This window comes from Argopecten irradians, chromosome 5 (assembly GCF_041381155.1).
Source record: "Argopecten irradians isolate NY chromosome 5, Ai_NY, whole genome shotgun sequence".
Classification (NCBI taxonomy): domain Eukaryota; kingdom Metazoa; phylum Mollusca; class Bivalvia; order Pectinida; family Pectinidae; genus Argopecten; species Argopecten irradians.
In genome coordinates, this window is record NC_091138.1 from 24,200,744 (window position 1) to 24,218,005 (window position 17,262).

At 34.9% G+C, this 17,262-nt stretch overlaps 1 protein-coding gene and 1 pseudogene across 1 annotated transcript; one reads left to right on the plus strand and one right to left on the minus strand.

Moving 5' to 3' along the window:
• LOC138324335 (serine/threonine-protein kinase 31-like) overlaps positions 1-9,688 on the plus strand; it is a 43,811-nt pseudogene extending 34,123 nt beyond the window's left edge.
• Positions 9,689-11,969: 2,281 nt separating this feature from the next.
• Positions 11,970-17,208, minus strand: LOC138323303 (small ribosomal subunit protein uS8A). The gene is made up of 4 exons (XM_069267807.1): positions 17,049-17,208; positions 16,296-16,375; positions 12,403-12,488; positions 11,970-12,149 (listed from the first exon to the last, which is right to left on the minus strand). The coding sequence occupies exons 1-4, from the start codon at positions 17,179-17,181 to the stop codon at positions 12,056-12,058; spliced, it is 393 nt and encodes a 130-aa protein (XP_069123908.1). The 5' UTR covers positions 17,182-17,208; the 3' UTR covers positions 11,970-12,055.
• Positions 17,209-17,262: the final 54 nt, after the last annotated feature.

A 17,262-nucleotide genomic window follows, 5' to 3' on the forward strand; every position in this document is an offset into this window, starting at 1 on the left:
CTTACTTTTCCTGACAATTAAAGTGTCAATATAGAGTACATAGGCATCTTTCAATGTTTACGTTGCCATGTTGAAAGTAGTTCTGACGAAGTAGATCCAATATGGCGACTTCGGAAGTAAGTCCGAGGTGTATTCTTTACAGAATGCCCGAGGAGTTCCGATTGGGGATTTTGTTCAAACTTCACATGGAGGTTACCCTTGGTCCCTATTTGTGCCATACAGATTTTGAGACTGATAGGAAAAACAAGATGGCCGCCAGGCGGCCATCTTGGATTTTGGTAGTTAAGGTTTGATATCCCCATTTCTCAAAAAGTGCTGAAGGGATCTTTCTCAAATTTAATATGTAGGTTCCCCTAGGGCCCTTGTTGTGCATATTGCATTTTTGGACCAATCGGTGAACAAGATGCCAGCATCTTGGATTTCGATAGTTAAAATTTGTTATGGCTATTTCTCAGATAGTACTGAAGGGATCTGTCTCAAATTTCATAGGTAGGTTCCCCTAGGGACTTAGTTGTGCATATTGCATTTTTGGGACCGATCTGTTAACAAGATGGCCGTCAGGCAGCCATCTTGGATTTTGTTATTCAAAGTTTGTTATCGCTATTTCTCAGAAAGTACTGAAGGGATCTGTCTCAAAATTCATATGTAGGTTCCCCTAGGGCCCTAGTTGTGCATATTGTGATTTGGGACCGATCGGTCAACAAAATTGCTGCCAGGCAGTCATCTTGGAATTTATATTCAAAGTTTGTTATCGCTATTTCCCAAAAAGTATTGAATGGATCTTTCTCAAATTTCACATGTAGGTTCCCCTAGGGCCCTAGTTGTGCATATTGTGATTTGGGACCGATTGATCAACAAGATGGCTGCCAAGGAGTCATCTTGGATTTTGATAGTTGAAGTTTGTTACCGCTATTTCTCAAAAGGTACTGAAGCGATCTGTCTCAAATTTTATATGTAGTATGTTTGAAAAAGTTTAAAAAGTAGAGAAAAGATCCATCATTCCTTTGTCAGATATAGATCATTCTTTGGTGGGCGCCAAGATCCCTCTGGGATCTCTTGTTTATTTCTGTGATCAAAAAAATGAAATAAATCAACAACTCTTATCTTCTATTGGAATATGAGCAAAAACATTCCTTTTTTTAGGTCATCTGGCCCGAAGGGTCTGGATGACCTATAGCCTTCGTCCGTCGTCGTGCGCCGTGCGCCGTCCGTAGACTTTTCACATTTCAATCTTCTTCTCAAGTTTGACCAGTGGGATTGAACTGAAACTTACCTGAAATGATCCTGAGATGGTCCCGACCAAGTGTTCTTATTTTTCGGGTCGATCTGAAATCCAAGATGGCCTCCATCTTGAAAACACATTTTGAACTTCTTATCAAGTTCTACCAGTGCGATTAGGCTGAAACTTGCATGAAATGATCCTGACATGGTCCCGACAAAGTGATGTTATTTTACGGGTCGATCCGAAATCCGAGATGGCCGCCACAGCCGCCATCTTGAAAACACATTTTGAACTTCTTCTCAAGTTCTACCAGTGCGATTTGGCTGAAACGTGCATGAAATGATCCTGACATGGTCCCGACAAAGTGTTCTTATTTTTCGGGTCGATCCGAAATCCAAGATGGCCGTCACAGCCGCCATCTTGAAAACACATTTTGAACTTCTTCCCAAGTTCTAACAGTGCGATTTGGCTGAAACTTGCATGAAATGATCCTGACATGGTCCCGACAAAGTGTTGTTATTTTTCAGGTCGATCCGAAATTCAAAATGGCCCCCACAGCCGCCATCTTGAAAACACATTTTGAACTTCTTCTCAAGATCTGCTGGTGCGATTTGGCTGAAACTTGCATGAAATGTTCCTGACATGGTCCTGACAAAGTGTTGATCCCAAATCGAAGATGGCTACCATTACACGATATCTAATTAATTTCCTATATGATTATTGCCAAGGTAATCAGATGACCGTTAAGGCCCTTGGGCCTCTTGTTATGAAAAACACATGCAACAGTAAAATTAAAATGTTCATGACTACTGCTCCTTCCGCTCCGGAGCGTCCCGGCGGCAATTAGGCCTCCCTAACGTAACAACATGGAGCCGATCACTAGTGAAAATTGGCAAACAGCGTGTTGCAAGCTTTCTCATGACATTCACTTTCTCATTGATTAATGACTTTAACTTTCACAGAGACTTGTCTAACAAGTATTTCTCACATCATAATCATATATGCTTTGTTGAGTTCAAAACGTGTACATAAAGAGATGAAACTACAGTCGGAATGGCTTCCTCAGAAATCCATGATCTGTCAACGTGTTTATTCAGCTTACAATGCACTTGCTATGCATGCAACGATTAACGATTAATAAAATCTTTAATCGATTATCAGCGATTAGTTTCATTAATCTAATCGCCTCCGATTATTCGACTAATTGTTTCAGCCCTATAAATAGACCAAAGTTAAATTTTCTTCCTTAAAGGCCCACTACCTTTCCAAAACAAAAATAAAAAGTTTCTTAAAAACAATGTAGTCTATGCTAACAGTGAGGATTCATTTCGTGATTTTCCATCTGACACAGTGATAATTAACTAACGCATAGTAATTAGGATGATGATGGGAAACATAAGACGACCTGCGTTATGAAAATTAACATTTGATTTATATAATCAAAGAGTTCAGAAGGTGATGATAAGTCTATTAACGGTAAGCTAGTAACTTTTGTGACTACAAAGTTATCAGTCTCGTTTTACATTCCATTGTTAAAAATTAAAAGCTGTTTCATAAAGGTTGTGGCACTTTAATGCCAAACCATTTTATAAATGCACAGTTTTACTTTGAAAATATGAAGTGAATCTTAAATGTCTAAAGTCAGCTAGCCCATGATTAATTTTGAACATTTTAATGAATTTCCAGTTATGAATTTTCAGTGCTTTGCCGTAAAATGTTGTAATATGCATACACTTCCTGTCCAGTTTCGTTCTGTTGGAGATTGTGGCATTTATGTTGTTCTGATCTACTACTGTAAATCATTTTATTTTTGTGTGCGATTTATTTTCTTGTATTTTGCAGGCAAAAATTAATTGGTGTGAAAAGTTTCAAGGCAAAGTGAAAGAGAGAATATTACCTGTAAATTGTGAAAATAAATTGCTGCAAAAATAGGTTTGTTTATAGTATATTGATGTGAAATTTAATTGAAGTTCTGTTACTTTTAGGGATGTTCTGAGCCCAAACCAAGCAGTGAACGAGAGCACAGAGTGTATGGCTATGACTGCAGAGTCTTCAGTACCAGGATGTGGTCCAAACTTGGGTAGTATAGGACAACAACAACCTGTAGAGGACACAATGGCCAACATTGGGGTGTTTGACTTCAACAACATGGCACCCGCCAGTGTTACAGGCCCTAGTACCGAGCAGGTGTCGGAGCCGATGCCTGCGGACACGTCTGCTGTGGACCAGCTGGCGAGAGACTTGGCTAGTATCGGTATGCCTGCATGTCAGACAGACCTTTCAGGGCTAAGTGTAAATGCAGTACTTAACAATGAATGCGGCTCAGAGATTACGACTGAAGGATTGATTACAACAGAAACTGATAGCACTGTCAGTGTCGTCAGTAGCGCTGATGATGTGGTCAATAGCGCTGATAATGTGGTCACTGAAGCTGGTGATGTGGTTGAAAGTGCTGTTGATGTGGTGGTAAACGAACAAACAGAAGACAAACCAGCAGAAACCAGTCAAACAGTGCCGGTAGCAGACTCTACTGAACAAGCTCCAGTGATCCAGACTCCCAGCCCGTCAGTGTCTGAACCTCAGCAGAGTACCGAACAAATCAGCTCAATCACTGATCTTGAATGTCAGTAGTTAGGGAATAATTTTAGGACCATTATAAAACAAATTTAATGTTTCTCAGGCAATATAATTTTACTCTGTGTTGTTCAAAGTGAAAATGCCAATTTTGTTAATTGTATTTTAATTTATGAGTGATACGAGAATGGCTTCTCTTATTTTGTTGAATATTTGTTAGACTTGAAATAGACATATTTTAGATGTGTTTACCCCATAACCATCCATTTTATATTATTATCCAAGTAATGCTTGCATTATGAAATCATTCATTTTAATTTGTATGAAATACTTTTTATTGCAAATTAATGCTGTAGCAGGCAAATTCAAAATTAATATCTTTTTTTTTATATGTTGCATAATATGTATAATTGGTTATTAAAATATCAACTTGTTAGAATATATCATTTAATCAACGAATTCGCAAATTTTCCATATTAGATAGAATTGAAAGTTGCTGCAATGCCCAAAATAACCCTCTCTCAAGTATTAAATGAACCTATGTCATTTACTAACTTCTGTATTTTGCATTGGGGAACTTGTTAAGAGACCATGTTCTCAAGATAGTACTAAATACAAATCATTGGAAGATGTAGAATGAAGTACTAAATACAAATCATTGGAAGATGTAGAATGGAAGTACTAAATACAAATCATTGGAAGATGTAGAATGAATGATGTCATTATGTCCTGTATGTATGCTAGTCTGTATCACATGCTTATCTATATACCTTAAACCTTGTCTGCTTTGCACTCCTCTTATTTGACACAGTTGTTCACATATCACTTAGTTTTAAATATATGGTTTCTGCAAATTTATCAACAATCAAAAATCCCTTTGTAGGGTAATTTCGAGGTCATATGAACATGACCCTCTTCTGGCCACGGTCAGATCTTCACCATGTAGTTTTAATGCAGATGTAAGCAGACAGACATTTCCAATGTCTCGTTACATAATTGTTTAATATGAACAACTGTGTCAGTCTGCTTGCTGCGTAGTTTTTCATTATACTTGCTGCGTAGTTCTTCATTATACTTGCTTGTAGTTCTTCATTATACTTGCTTGTACAGTGGAACCTCCCAAAACCGAACCTTCTCAAAACCGATCACACCTCTAGAAACCGAACATGGATGTCATGTACGGAATGAATTCCTCTTTATTAATAGTATATAAAACTTCCCAAAACCGATCCCTCCCAATTCCGAATACCGGACCGATTTTGAGATCGGAATAGTCAAATGTAACTAAAATACACTTCTGAAAACCGGCCTTACCTGAGCGACACCGATAGATTGCATTGAGGTCTGATCAACCGACCGTGAAATACACACTTACCTGTACCATAGTTGTTGCATGCCATGTCCTAGGGCATGTATACAGATGTGAAGGCTATAGGTACACGGTAATTATACCCGAGATGGTGGTGTAATTATTTAATCATGCCTATTGTTTAGATATCTTACGAAGGTCTACCATGTGCACTCGGTTTGTTAACTGTAGGAAAACAAGCAGAGCTAGTAATAAAGATAAAGGTTCGTATTCAAATCACACATTTTTTTTATTTACATATGTAGTTGTCGGATAACGTAAATTATCTGTATGAAGAAGCCGAAGCCATGTATTGTTTTAGAAAATGATTATGTCATATAATGACCGGCATCGACTGATCATCGTGTAATTAGACCATATAATTTGATTCTTGTCGTAACCGGAAGCGATCGGTCGTATGTACATGTAGGTTGCAGACGAGAACATCCCCAAGAACATTCATGCAACTAACTAAACTACGTTTATAAGCGAACAAAGTCAAGTTTGCTGTAATCCATTCCTTTTAAACGTATGATTCTCTCTTTTGTGATAACATTCACATTAACAATCAATATCGGTCAGTTTTAACGAACACTAGGCATACATGTGGTGCACTAGTGTAAATAACGACTTCAGATCGATTAAATCCGGATTGTGATGATCGGTATTCGGTTCACTTCTCCAAACCGAACCCTCTCTAAACCGGCCGAAATTATATGCACCGACCATGATCGGTTTTGGGAGGTTCCACTGTAGTTCTTCATTATACTTGCTTGTAGTTCTTCATTATACATATTCTCTTCATTTAACTTTACAGTGGTTACAGCATCATTTGCCAGTCCACACTCATTTCTACGCCAAGACACAAGGTCAAGGTCACCACTTCATAGACTGCTCAAAATTGCTGCACCAAAAGAGAACCTTTGAAATGACATCTAGTTACCCAATCATTTGCTTTTGACAGATTTTGTACCCTGTTGATTGTGATAAGTTTTCATGAGTCATGTTAGGCACTGCTATTTCTATAAGTTTCCTGATTTAAGATGTTTTATGTTTGTATCTTTATTAGAAAAACACTTTGACACCCATCTCTCTATCTAGTATGTAACGCTGACCATAGCTGATTTATAGACTATTCATGATGACCCTGGATTTAAGGTTTACATTGAAAATTTTCAGAGATGGGGTAATTTTTGGCAACACAATATAACTACTTAAGAAACCTTTGGTAGAGAACACTTAACACAAAATGATTCATTGAATACCTAGAAGACAAGACAAAAATTATATGTTTTTTGATGTGTATCCAATCATTGATAAGGTTAGATTATTAGGATCATATCTCTGTCTTCATATAAGGTTTCCTACTTACATAAGATCATTTCATAGCTGGCTCTGCATCTTTTATCAGAAATGTTTGTTTTTTCATCATTAGTTAATGGTACATGTAATAACCCTAATGCTATGCCATGTCGGGATTAAGGATTTGAGATACCAATTGTTGGTTATGAAAGGTGATATCTCTTTGTTTATGTATATTTTATTTTCCACTTGCTTTGTTATGCTTTTATAGAAGTTTTCATGTGCTGATCCGTGCAATATACATGTATAGAAGTTCATGTATTGTTTTTAACATTCAGTTTCAGGCCTCTAGTTCATCAACATCCTTTATAGATTTCCCATTGGAAAGAGTTGAAGAATTTAAAGAATCTTAATCAAAGGAAATATTACTGCACATTGATGATATTGGGGCCTGAACTTGAATATCATTAGTTTAGTTCACATACATATTTCAACACATTTATTTTGTTTCAGAATTCATATCAGCTAGCTTCATATTCACCAAAACTTTATTTCAGTATTCATATAGACTAAAACTAACCATTGTACAGTAACCATTTAACAGTTACTTCACAACATTTATAGCACTTCACCACCTGACAAAACTTAATTTTCCATACTAACAATGTATCATAAATTCATGATATTATTCTTCACGCTTCTCCATCATAGAACTGTCAATTTTCTGTGATATTAACTACCCCAGTATATATTCATTACCAACAATTATACTTTATGTTTTGTATTTTGTACATGTTCTTACATTTATTTTTATTGGTCAATAATAACACATTTTTGGTATCTTTAAATAACTGTATGAGTGCACACATGGAAGTAAACCGGCAATAATTCTCTTTTTATATCCAAGCTTAGGGTGAAGATTCATAGAAAAGATTTTTGTGTCGCCCGCTATGTAAGGGCAACATATAGGTATCACTATGTCCGTGTCCTCGTCGTCAATCTATGTGGAAAGGTTTCTGTACAATAGCTTTAGTATTTATTGTCCGGTTTTAACCAAATTTGGTACAAGTTTATATTGCTTTATATCAATGAGATCTTGGATGGGTTTGATACTAGTCAAAACCATCAATATTTGCTAGAGTTACGGGACTTTAAAATCGTCAAAACAGATAAGTCCATGGTTTCCCCTCAATAACTTTAGTGTTTATAGACCAATTTTGACTAAATTTTGTTTATTGCTTTATATAATTAAGATCTGGGATAGGATTGATACTGGTCAAAATCCGTTAATAATTGCCTGAGATGCGGGACTGTTAAATTATCAAAACAGATAATTCCTTGGTTTCAACTTTACATTATGTCTTCCAAGTTTTTTGCCAAGAGAATTTGCTGATCTGGCATGTGGAAATCGGTTATAGCTTGAATGAAGATCATAATGAGTTCTTATTAAATTTCACTTGTTTAGGTATGTAATATAAACTGAAAGTTATATTAGACAAATGTCAAATTTCAAAAGATGGGCACAGAAATGTAATTGATAACTTCACCTGATTATTAACAATATTTTCAACTGTAAATAACAATTTTTTGTGATGTTTAAAACTGCTGTGCAGGCGACACTTCCACTTCCTTGGAATTCTTGTTTTGTAAGGAATGATGTAAACAATCAATTTATAGGCTACCCACAAGAGCAGATAACTCTAATGTCTAAAAACGAAATACATAAACTTGCTGTTTTTGTCTGGTCATTTCAATGATTGCCAGATAAAGGAAAACAAAATACCTGGTAACTTCATCGTTGTGGCATTGTTTAAACTATTACGTGTTTAATTCCATGAATAGGTTTTTGCCCTTTGAAGAACTATTTCTGGAGTGTATGACCAATTTTGCACTATTGAGTAGTTTAGGATATAATTACACATGCAGTTACCTAACAACCAATTGCGGCCATACTTTAAAATGGTCAAAGAATTGACAGGCATGCTGTGTGTGTAATTTCATATTAAAGATTAATGCTTCTTTACACGTAGCAGAACATGTCACCCAGGAGAGTTCTGCTGTAGTTTGATGTTAGTAACTGCTTAAAATTTGTCATTAATTGGTAAAGTTACTAAATTATTAATGCACCATGTACAAAATATAGAGATTTGTGATAGAGTACTAGTAAGCCTGTAATCAACTAGGTTGTTGTGTATTAATTATTGCTCATAAATAGATGTCTGCAAATGTTGGTATGTAATAGAAGCTACAATGCAAGGAGATATCAATATTACAGATATAGCTTGTGTAATAAAAATGTTAGTTATTTGACATTTCCAAATGTCATTTTCCTAAAAATGCTCTTGTTCTGGTGCTATTGTTTTGTTAGAAAGGGATATATATTTTCTGACATTTTCAGAATCAAATTTCTTCTTAAAGAAAAAGAGCAAGAACATTATTTTTGGTTTCATTTTTGTTTCTGTATGTTAGGCAACTTCTATTTTATGACGGGCTCATAAAAATTAACATATCTAATATTCTATTGTTTTTGTGTAAAAGATAAAAAAAATCTTGTGTATATGGACATTTAATGAAACCTTGCCTTGTAGCAATGCTATATTCTTTTTAAAGTGTTATTATTGACATCAAGATTTCTTAAACTATGATTCACTACTTCATAAATAAATCTTTTATATAAGGCAGTATGCAGTTGAACCTATTTTGTGCGGCTTATCTTTTTGTGGTCCTTTTTGTGGTCCATATTATCAAAGATACGATGGAATGTCTTCAAATGAATATAATGGACTACTACAAGAACCAAGAGATAGCCATAAGTTGTAAGACTGTGTATTCAATGCTTAATTTAGTTAGCTCTGGTGGTCCCAGATTTGTAAAACTTGCTACAGAGGTCAGCTTGATTTGTGCTCTTCTCAGGGGAAATTATCAATAGAAGATCTTGCAGCTCATATAGACAAATGAGTCTACAGAAGCAGAGAGCTGCAGTTCTAAGTTATAATCTAGAAGAAGGAGAGGGCAAATCGAGATGGGCCCTGCATATTGAAAACGATATAATGATATGTACATGTATATATGTTGATTGTAGCTTTAGATAGTAGACATGCTACTCACCAATAAAGGGAAAAACAGTGTAGAAGTATTATGGTTTATGTTAATTGTAAACATTTAATGTGAAATATTAGTTGTACGTTTTTTTTTTGTTTTGAAGAAAAAAATGTTATTAAAATGTTGAATTTAAAATATGATACTTTTGTTCCATTTGTGAATGTTTTAAAATTTGAACTGACAACTTTTAAAACTGAAAAGTATGAAACTTTCAGGTGCGAATTAAGGGGATGTAGTTTATATGTTATTTACTTTCAATGGTGAAAGTATATAAAAAACAAGAGATCCCAGAGGGATCTTGGCGCCCACCAAAGAATGATCTATATCTGACAAAGGAAAGATGGATCTTTTCTCTACTTTTTAAACTTTTTCAAACATACAACACATAAAATTTGAGACAGATCGCTTCAGTACCTTTTGAGAAATAGCGGTAACAAAGTTCAACTATCAAAATCCAAGATGACTCCTTGGCGGCCATCTTGTTGATCAATCGGTCCCAAATAACAATATGCACAACTAGGGCCCTAGGGGAACCTACATATGAATTTTGAGACAGATCCATTCAGTACTTTCTGAGAAATAGCGATAACAAACTTTGAATAACAAAATCCAAGATGGCTGCCTGGCGGCCATCTTGTTAACCGATCGGTCCCAAAATGCAATATGCACAACAAGGTCCCTAGGGGAACCTACATATGAAATTTGAGACAGATCCCTTCAACACTAATGCAATAACACTAGTTGTGCATATGTACTATAGGGATCTACCTCAAATTTCGTATGTAGATTCCCCATGGGCTGTGGTTGTGCATATTGCATTTTGGGACCAATTGGTCAACAAAATGGCCGTTTTGAATTTTGATAGTTGAAGTTTGTTACCGCTATTTCTCGTAAAGTGCTGAAGGCCTCATTCTAAAATTTCATATGCATAGGCCCTTAGAATTGCATTTTGGGATTGATCATAATGATATTGAATTAATGATTTGTGATTTTATATTCTTTTCAAATGAGCCTTGGTGAAGCTCTTAGGTCCCATATCAAAATCTGCAGGTCCATCTGGATTTATACTTGAAATCATTACTTTTACAAACGGTGCAAGTGCGCTATAAACGAAAATTGCCCTGTTTCTTTCATTCCAGTTTGCTATAGGCAAATTATCTGGTCTCTTGATTTCAAGGAAGGAAAAAATTGACATTGATGCTGCCTTGCTGTATACCCTTTTTTGCAGGCGAACTTATGTAATTACGAGATCCTTACGCCCACCATGGATAGATCTTCTTTGTCAAATGAAATAGGTATTTTTTCTCCAATACTTAAAAACCTTTAATATAAGGACTCAAAACATTATTTTTAAACAATTTTGTCAAAGGACTTTGTACACGATTTGACTCCTCTTTTTATGCCCTCCCCCAAACCATTCAGTGAATAATTGAATTTCGAATATCGAGTACACCTCTGAAGCAATTGGTGTGATAGTTGTGTACCATAGCAGATATAGTTGTCCTGGCATCCATACAAAATATCGTAAAAAACTGAAATATTAAGTTTTTCATTTAGAAATTGGAGGGCATTCTTGAACAAACTTTATATTTCTCCTTAAGATATAGCTTGATTGCCTACATATTCTCAGAAGATATTAAATTCAAGATTGTGTTCTACTGTATTAAATTTCTGCAGATTTTAGATTGTTACCATGGCAACTGGAGCTGTAATAATATAATGAATACCACAATACATGTAACTGGATCGGGGTGTACTAAATATTTAAGATACAAAAGCCTAATTCTGTAACACTTTCTGGTTAGTTGAAGAATTGATGAATTTTGGTGTCTATAAGAATCTAAACCATACGTATACAGGTATGTAAGAAATAAGGATCCCTTCCGACTACTTTCTCAGAAACACAATACAATATGCACATAAAATATGACCGTTTCAATCATCATGGGCGAATTGAATAGTTGAAAACTAGTCAATAATTGGAAGTTGCTGCTGATTTTGATTTAGCTTCCCCAGAAAGGACAATAGTTATCTAAGGATGGTGCAAAGATCCTTCTGTGATCTTGTGTTCATTGATCTGATATACATTCATATATAACAATTATTTTGTTACTGATCTCCTTGTGCCCTTAATGCATATTGCTTTTGCCTTTTTATTTTGGATGGATTAGTTGACAAGAGGCTTTCTTTTAGACTTGCTATGATTTTTACTACTATTTCGAGATTGGTTACAGACAGTGGGGTGGAAAAAAAAGAAGATTTGTACAAAGATTTTAGTAACAATCCTCAACTGACAGATGCTAAAACTAAATTCCTTTTCTCATCTGCTGTTGAATCTTGTTAGTATAAATGGTGCTGCCACAACTACAATGTATAATTATGTTGCTTGTATTTTTTGTTTGACAGAAAACTACACATTCGTTTTCCCCTTCTGTAAACTTTTATTTTGTAAGGAACAAATAAAGCACAGACAAAGGACCAGTCTTTTTTTCCCTATGGTAATCACATTAGAAGAAGAATCCCAACACCTTTCCTCCCAAGTGCTTCCTTCTGGCTTCTTCATGGTCCATGATTCCACCAGATGTTGTTAACACAATGTATCTGAAAGTCAGAAAGAATTCAGTCAAAATGTAGCAATATGATTTGTCTGGTCAACCAAGTAAAACATTACACATTTATTAAGGATATTATCTGAGAGAATATCGTAAAATTGTAAATTGTTTTTACATGGAAAGGAAGAAAAAAATATTTCTAATTTGTCTTAATTACAAGGACAAAGATGTTGAATTTGATTTTACATCAATTCAAATCTAAGAGATTATGATAAGTTAAACAGCTTATAATCAATAATTACCCAAACTGTCGGGAAGGTAAAAGATTTGTGGTCCATTTTTCCATGTCACGTAGGGCTACATCAAACCTGGGACTGATCACACCGCACTGAAAACAAAAGAAAAACAATTTTAAAAAATTCCTGAGAAGAATAGATATGACCATAGATCAAAGTATGGTATTCATGAACATTATGAGTTGAACATTAATGAGTAAATAATGATGTTCAACTATCTTGGACTCAACTTCTTCCTCGCCTGATTTTGACATCTTCTCCAGACATTTATACAATTTCTCAAAAATCCCTTATAATAGTCAAACAATTATTGATACAGGTCATCTTACATGGGCATTTGGTATAAATCTATGATATAAGTGACCCAAAAATTTCTTTATAGGTCCACTATCTTTCAAAATATCTTTTGGTTTTTAAAATGGGAATGTAAAATTAAATTAGGAATGATTAAACATTTAAGTTTCTGTATTATTTCTCAAAATCTCTTATGATAGGTAAATACTATTGATACAGTTCATCTTACATAGGCAAAGTGCTCCAGATAATTTATGGAGGGGTGGGAAATTGTACTCGCACTTTTGAAGGAGAGGGGTACAACTCTTGACAGCTGTGCGAACCCAAAACGTAACACATGATATGCTAGTAATTCTGCAAATATCGCTCTGAAACATATTCGACTTCAAAAAATGACTGGAATTAATTAGAGCTGAAACGAATAGCAGATTTTGGTATTCGAATATTCGTTTGATGTATTCGAATATTCGGACCTTAATGTCAACTCATTCAAATTTCCCGCTCGCTACTGTACCGAAAGTAAATATGGGCTTCGTCCTTTGTGTATGGATCAAATGCATGTCGTTGCAAAGATCGATTAAACAATGTTTTACGTCAGTGTGATGTTTGAAGTTAAAACACAGCAAAATTGTTTGACAGAATGCCAGGAAAGACCGACATGTGTAACAAGTGTGCAAGTTAGCAGTCAGTCAGAAGATTGTTTTTACACTGTCTTATAACATTTTTTGCACATGCATAATATTTAAATAACATAGTTAATTTATTGTTTGATATTTCATTATTTTTGACGATTTAACTATTATTTCTCGATAACCGTCCCGCAGAAAATTGTAGCAAAAATGAGTCCGCCATTGCGTTGCGATTGTAAACAACCACGCTTCAGTCGGCCGATTTCCCATGAATTAAATCATTTTATGATTGAACATGCATCTGGTACGTAATTATTTTCATCTTTATCACATTTTCAAGATAAATAATTTCTTTTGAATGCTTTTACCAAAATTTATCTGATATATACAGAACTTTGCTAAACTGACGAGTAAAACAAAAGTAAAACTTACGATTTTCACATGTGAATAACGATGTAATAATGCGTCATAAAGGATACCGGAAGGGAGGTAAATATTTATCGAATATATTCGAATACTATTTTACTATTCGAATATTCGTTAATAAGTATTCATTCGCGAATATTCGTTTCAGCTCTAGAATTCATCAGATTTTACTAAATTTCTTATGATTTTATTTCTGGATGTAAGCGCTGATATTAATTGGGTTGAGTAATTACAAATATTGTAGGGGAAATTTGTACACGTTCATACAACTTTTAGGAGTAATCAGCAGGTGTAATATTAAATTGGGAATGATTAGATGAAATGTTATTTTCATAACACGAGTCACATTATCTTTCCTGTCGTTACCGCACCTTAGTTTATTATTAATGAGCCAGACGGCAAAACAGCCTATTTATCTCACGTCCATCATTTACAAACGCTTTATTGCATATTTTGTGGCTCCTCATGATTGTCTAAAACATTCTTGTCCATTTTGTCTTCTCTTTTGACGTAGCAAAAATGGGGAGGGGCCCTTTGATATTGGCCCGAATATGGTATGTGATTTCTACAGACCATGCCAATACTGCTTTCATAGCCAAGAGACATTTTCACAGATGTATTCATCTTCATCATGACAGAGTTAATGTTGTGGCAAGAAACCTATTTTTCAAAAGGTGAGCTTTCCATTTCACATCCTATGACAGAATCCTATGAATTGGGGCCCGTGGCTTTGAATTTGAGAAAATGTGTGACAAATCCAAGATTTGGGAAAAATTATGAAATATGAAATAAAGCATAATAAATAAGACTTTTTATTTTCAGTGTAGTTTCTGTACTTTTCTGAAGCCAATTCACTAATATTTAAAGCCTTAGCCAACTAAGTACATGCAAAAGTTTTTGGATAGTATTCAATACTTTGTTTTTGGGAAATTTAAGGCTTGAATTGGGAAAAATTAAGAGGGTTTGCCGAGGGTTTGCCATGGGGCCGAAATTTGGCCCCCTAATTCAGGCTGAAAAAAAAGCCCTGTATGAACTTTAAAACCTCAAACATCTCGATTATCTATATATTGATCAAAATAAGCATTTCCTTAAAACTTATGCACTAGTTAAAAGATTGCAAAACTGTTTTTTTCCTCTAAAATGTTTGTGTACCATTTTACTAGGTAGTGATTGAAAATTCACAAGACTTTGATCTTTCAACAAAAACTATCAGTGTTCTCCCCAGGCCCTTTCCGCATAACGGTCCCGTTACGTGGAAATTTTGAGCCGTTGCACGGGAATTTGTTCCGTAGCGCACTTTCGGCCTCCCGTTGCACATCAATAAATCAGACCCCCATTTTCTCTAAGTAGGTCTACTGAATATAAACCTCATAATAAATCCCTCCTGCTACCTGACAAGTAGTATTCTTATAAATTTACGATGTCTGGCATGGCGCTATGCCATGTGATTGGGCCCATTTTTACGACCATAACAGTGTTGAGTACTTGTGATCCGCATGGGTGTCCCGCCAGATTGTACTGTTATTAATAGCATTGATAAGTAAACAAAAGAGGTGTGACTACTCCCAAACCAACACCTCACTTGTTCTATTTAGCAGTCTGGGGATATAGGTCAGCTAGAGAGAGGAGGAATCACTGATCTTATCACTTTCAATCATGTGAGGTACAGCGACGTAGTCGTAACTGAAGTACAGCACATCGGCAGTTTAGGAAACAAACTGACACCTTTTCAATAGATGTTTTGATTATAGCTAGTGAACATCATACCAAAGACAAACACTGCCTGCAATTGTAAATGATGTACTCACATTTTTAATGTCCAAATAGGTTTATACTGCTGAAAGATACCACAAACTTTGCAACCAAAATGGCCGCCATTTTGGTGTTAGGTAATTGTAATAATAAAGCCAGATGGGTATAAGAAATCCGGATTTGAAAAAATTTCCAAAATTTTTAATTTATAAATTTTAAGCATAATAGGATGATAATAAACATCTTAAATTTGTACAGATATGTGTTAAAAAAAGACTTGAATTTTTATGCAGTGTTTTATTAATATTTTTTCCATCTCTCTCAAAACTTACATTTACAGTACCATACAGTAACTACAGTCTATTTTGAATATTGTAAATACACAAATAGTGATGGGTGCATAATCCCATAATAATCTAGAATATTGTGAAAGCACATTAAAATAATTTTAAATTGAAAATTTAAATAATTCTAATAATTTTTAAATGCAATTAATCTGGATTCAGTGAATGTGACAGTGAGATCAAAATGTTATTATTTTTTTGTTATTTTTATTTTGATTATAACACTAGGCCATTATCATTAAATTGTGGCACAAAAAAGGATTATTCGTGCTGCGCCGCACAGTTTGCAACGGGGAAAAATTACCATAGCGCAGTGAAAAAATCCTGGGGGAGAACACTGACTCTGTTTAAAGTTTTTTTTTGTCCGAACGGATATCATGAAATTAACATTTTGGTTCATATGTCAGAGTTGGAGAAAACCCTACAGTATGTTAGTTGGCACATATTTACTCACCTTGTTTAACCTTCCTGTAAGGTTTACAACGATTTTTCCATTTCTGTGGTCATCAACTATTTCAAATTCTCCAATATAGCCTACAAAGCAAAATTAAATAGTGATGATTTCCATTCATCGAATTGTTTGAACTTCTATAAACGCATTTGTTGTAAGAAATCATTGAGTAGTACAATAGTATGTATTCATTCGCATGTCAACTTTGACAGAGACTATCACTAAACAAATAATTGTCATTCGGTTGTTATAATTTCTTATCGAATAAAATTCTTAAACAGAATTGGACTCAATGAAAACTTTAAAATTTTAAACTCATGACCAGCTTTAGCTACATTACAGAGCTTCAGCCAGTTTTTTTTCCAGGAATGGGTCCCATGGGAAAATATCATTAGACCTAGCATTTTTTCACAAATCACTTCCATTTCATCTGTTTCCAGAAGTTACTAATTTACTATCAAACTTTACAAAGTAAGAGATATGATTGACACAAAACTGAGCTATTTCATTCAGGACTGGAATTCCAGACTCATTCTGACTGAGATTAGGATAACATAAAAGGTCAATTTTCAGATCAACAATTTTCAGCTGTGATCAAGTGCAATTATGTGAAAGAGCAGAAGAAATATAGTTACTAGATTGACATTTGAATCCAGGATTTCCAGTGTACTCTTTTTATCAATCTACCCAGCCAATGTTCCACTTACAAAAACTTCTGACAAAAACGCATGCCGAAGTAGATCATAACTGTCTTACCATGTTTCATCATCACAGTTAAAAACTTGATGATGACCTTAGAGCAGGGCCTGATCAGCACCTGTCTTTTGTTGCGTCTTTCAGCGGCAGCAATTGTCCGCAAGGCATCTGCCAAAACGTTCATCCGCACCATTTTCGTTCTGTAATAAAAATATGTGTAATATTGAATGTAGAATTCCTATGCTGAAAATGCTCTTGCTAACTGGTTGTGTGT

Coding starts and splice junctions, on each gene's coding strand:
- LOC138323303 (XM_069267807.1), bottom strand. CDS start 17,181: ATGGTGCGGATGAACGTTTTGGCAGATGCCTTGCGGACAATTGCTGCC. Junction 16,376..17,048: donor AACTGTGATGATGAAACATG/GTAAGACAGTTA, acceptor TTTGCTTTGTAG/GCTATATTGGAGAATTTGAA. Junction 12,150..12,402: donor TTACCTTCCCGACAGTTTGG/GTAATTATTGAT, acceptor TCTGACTTTCAG/ATACATTGTGTTAACAACAT.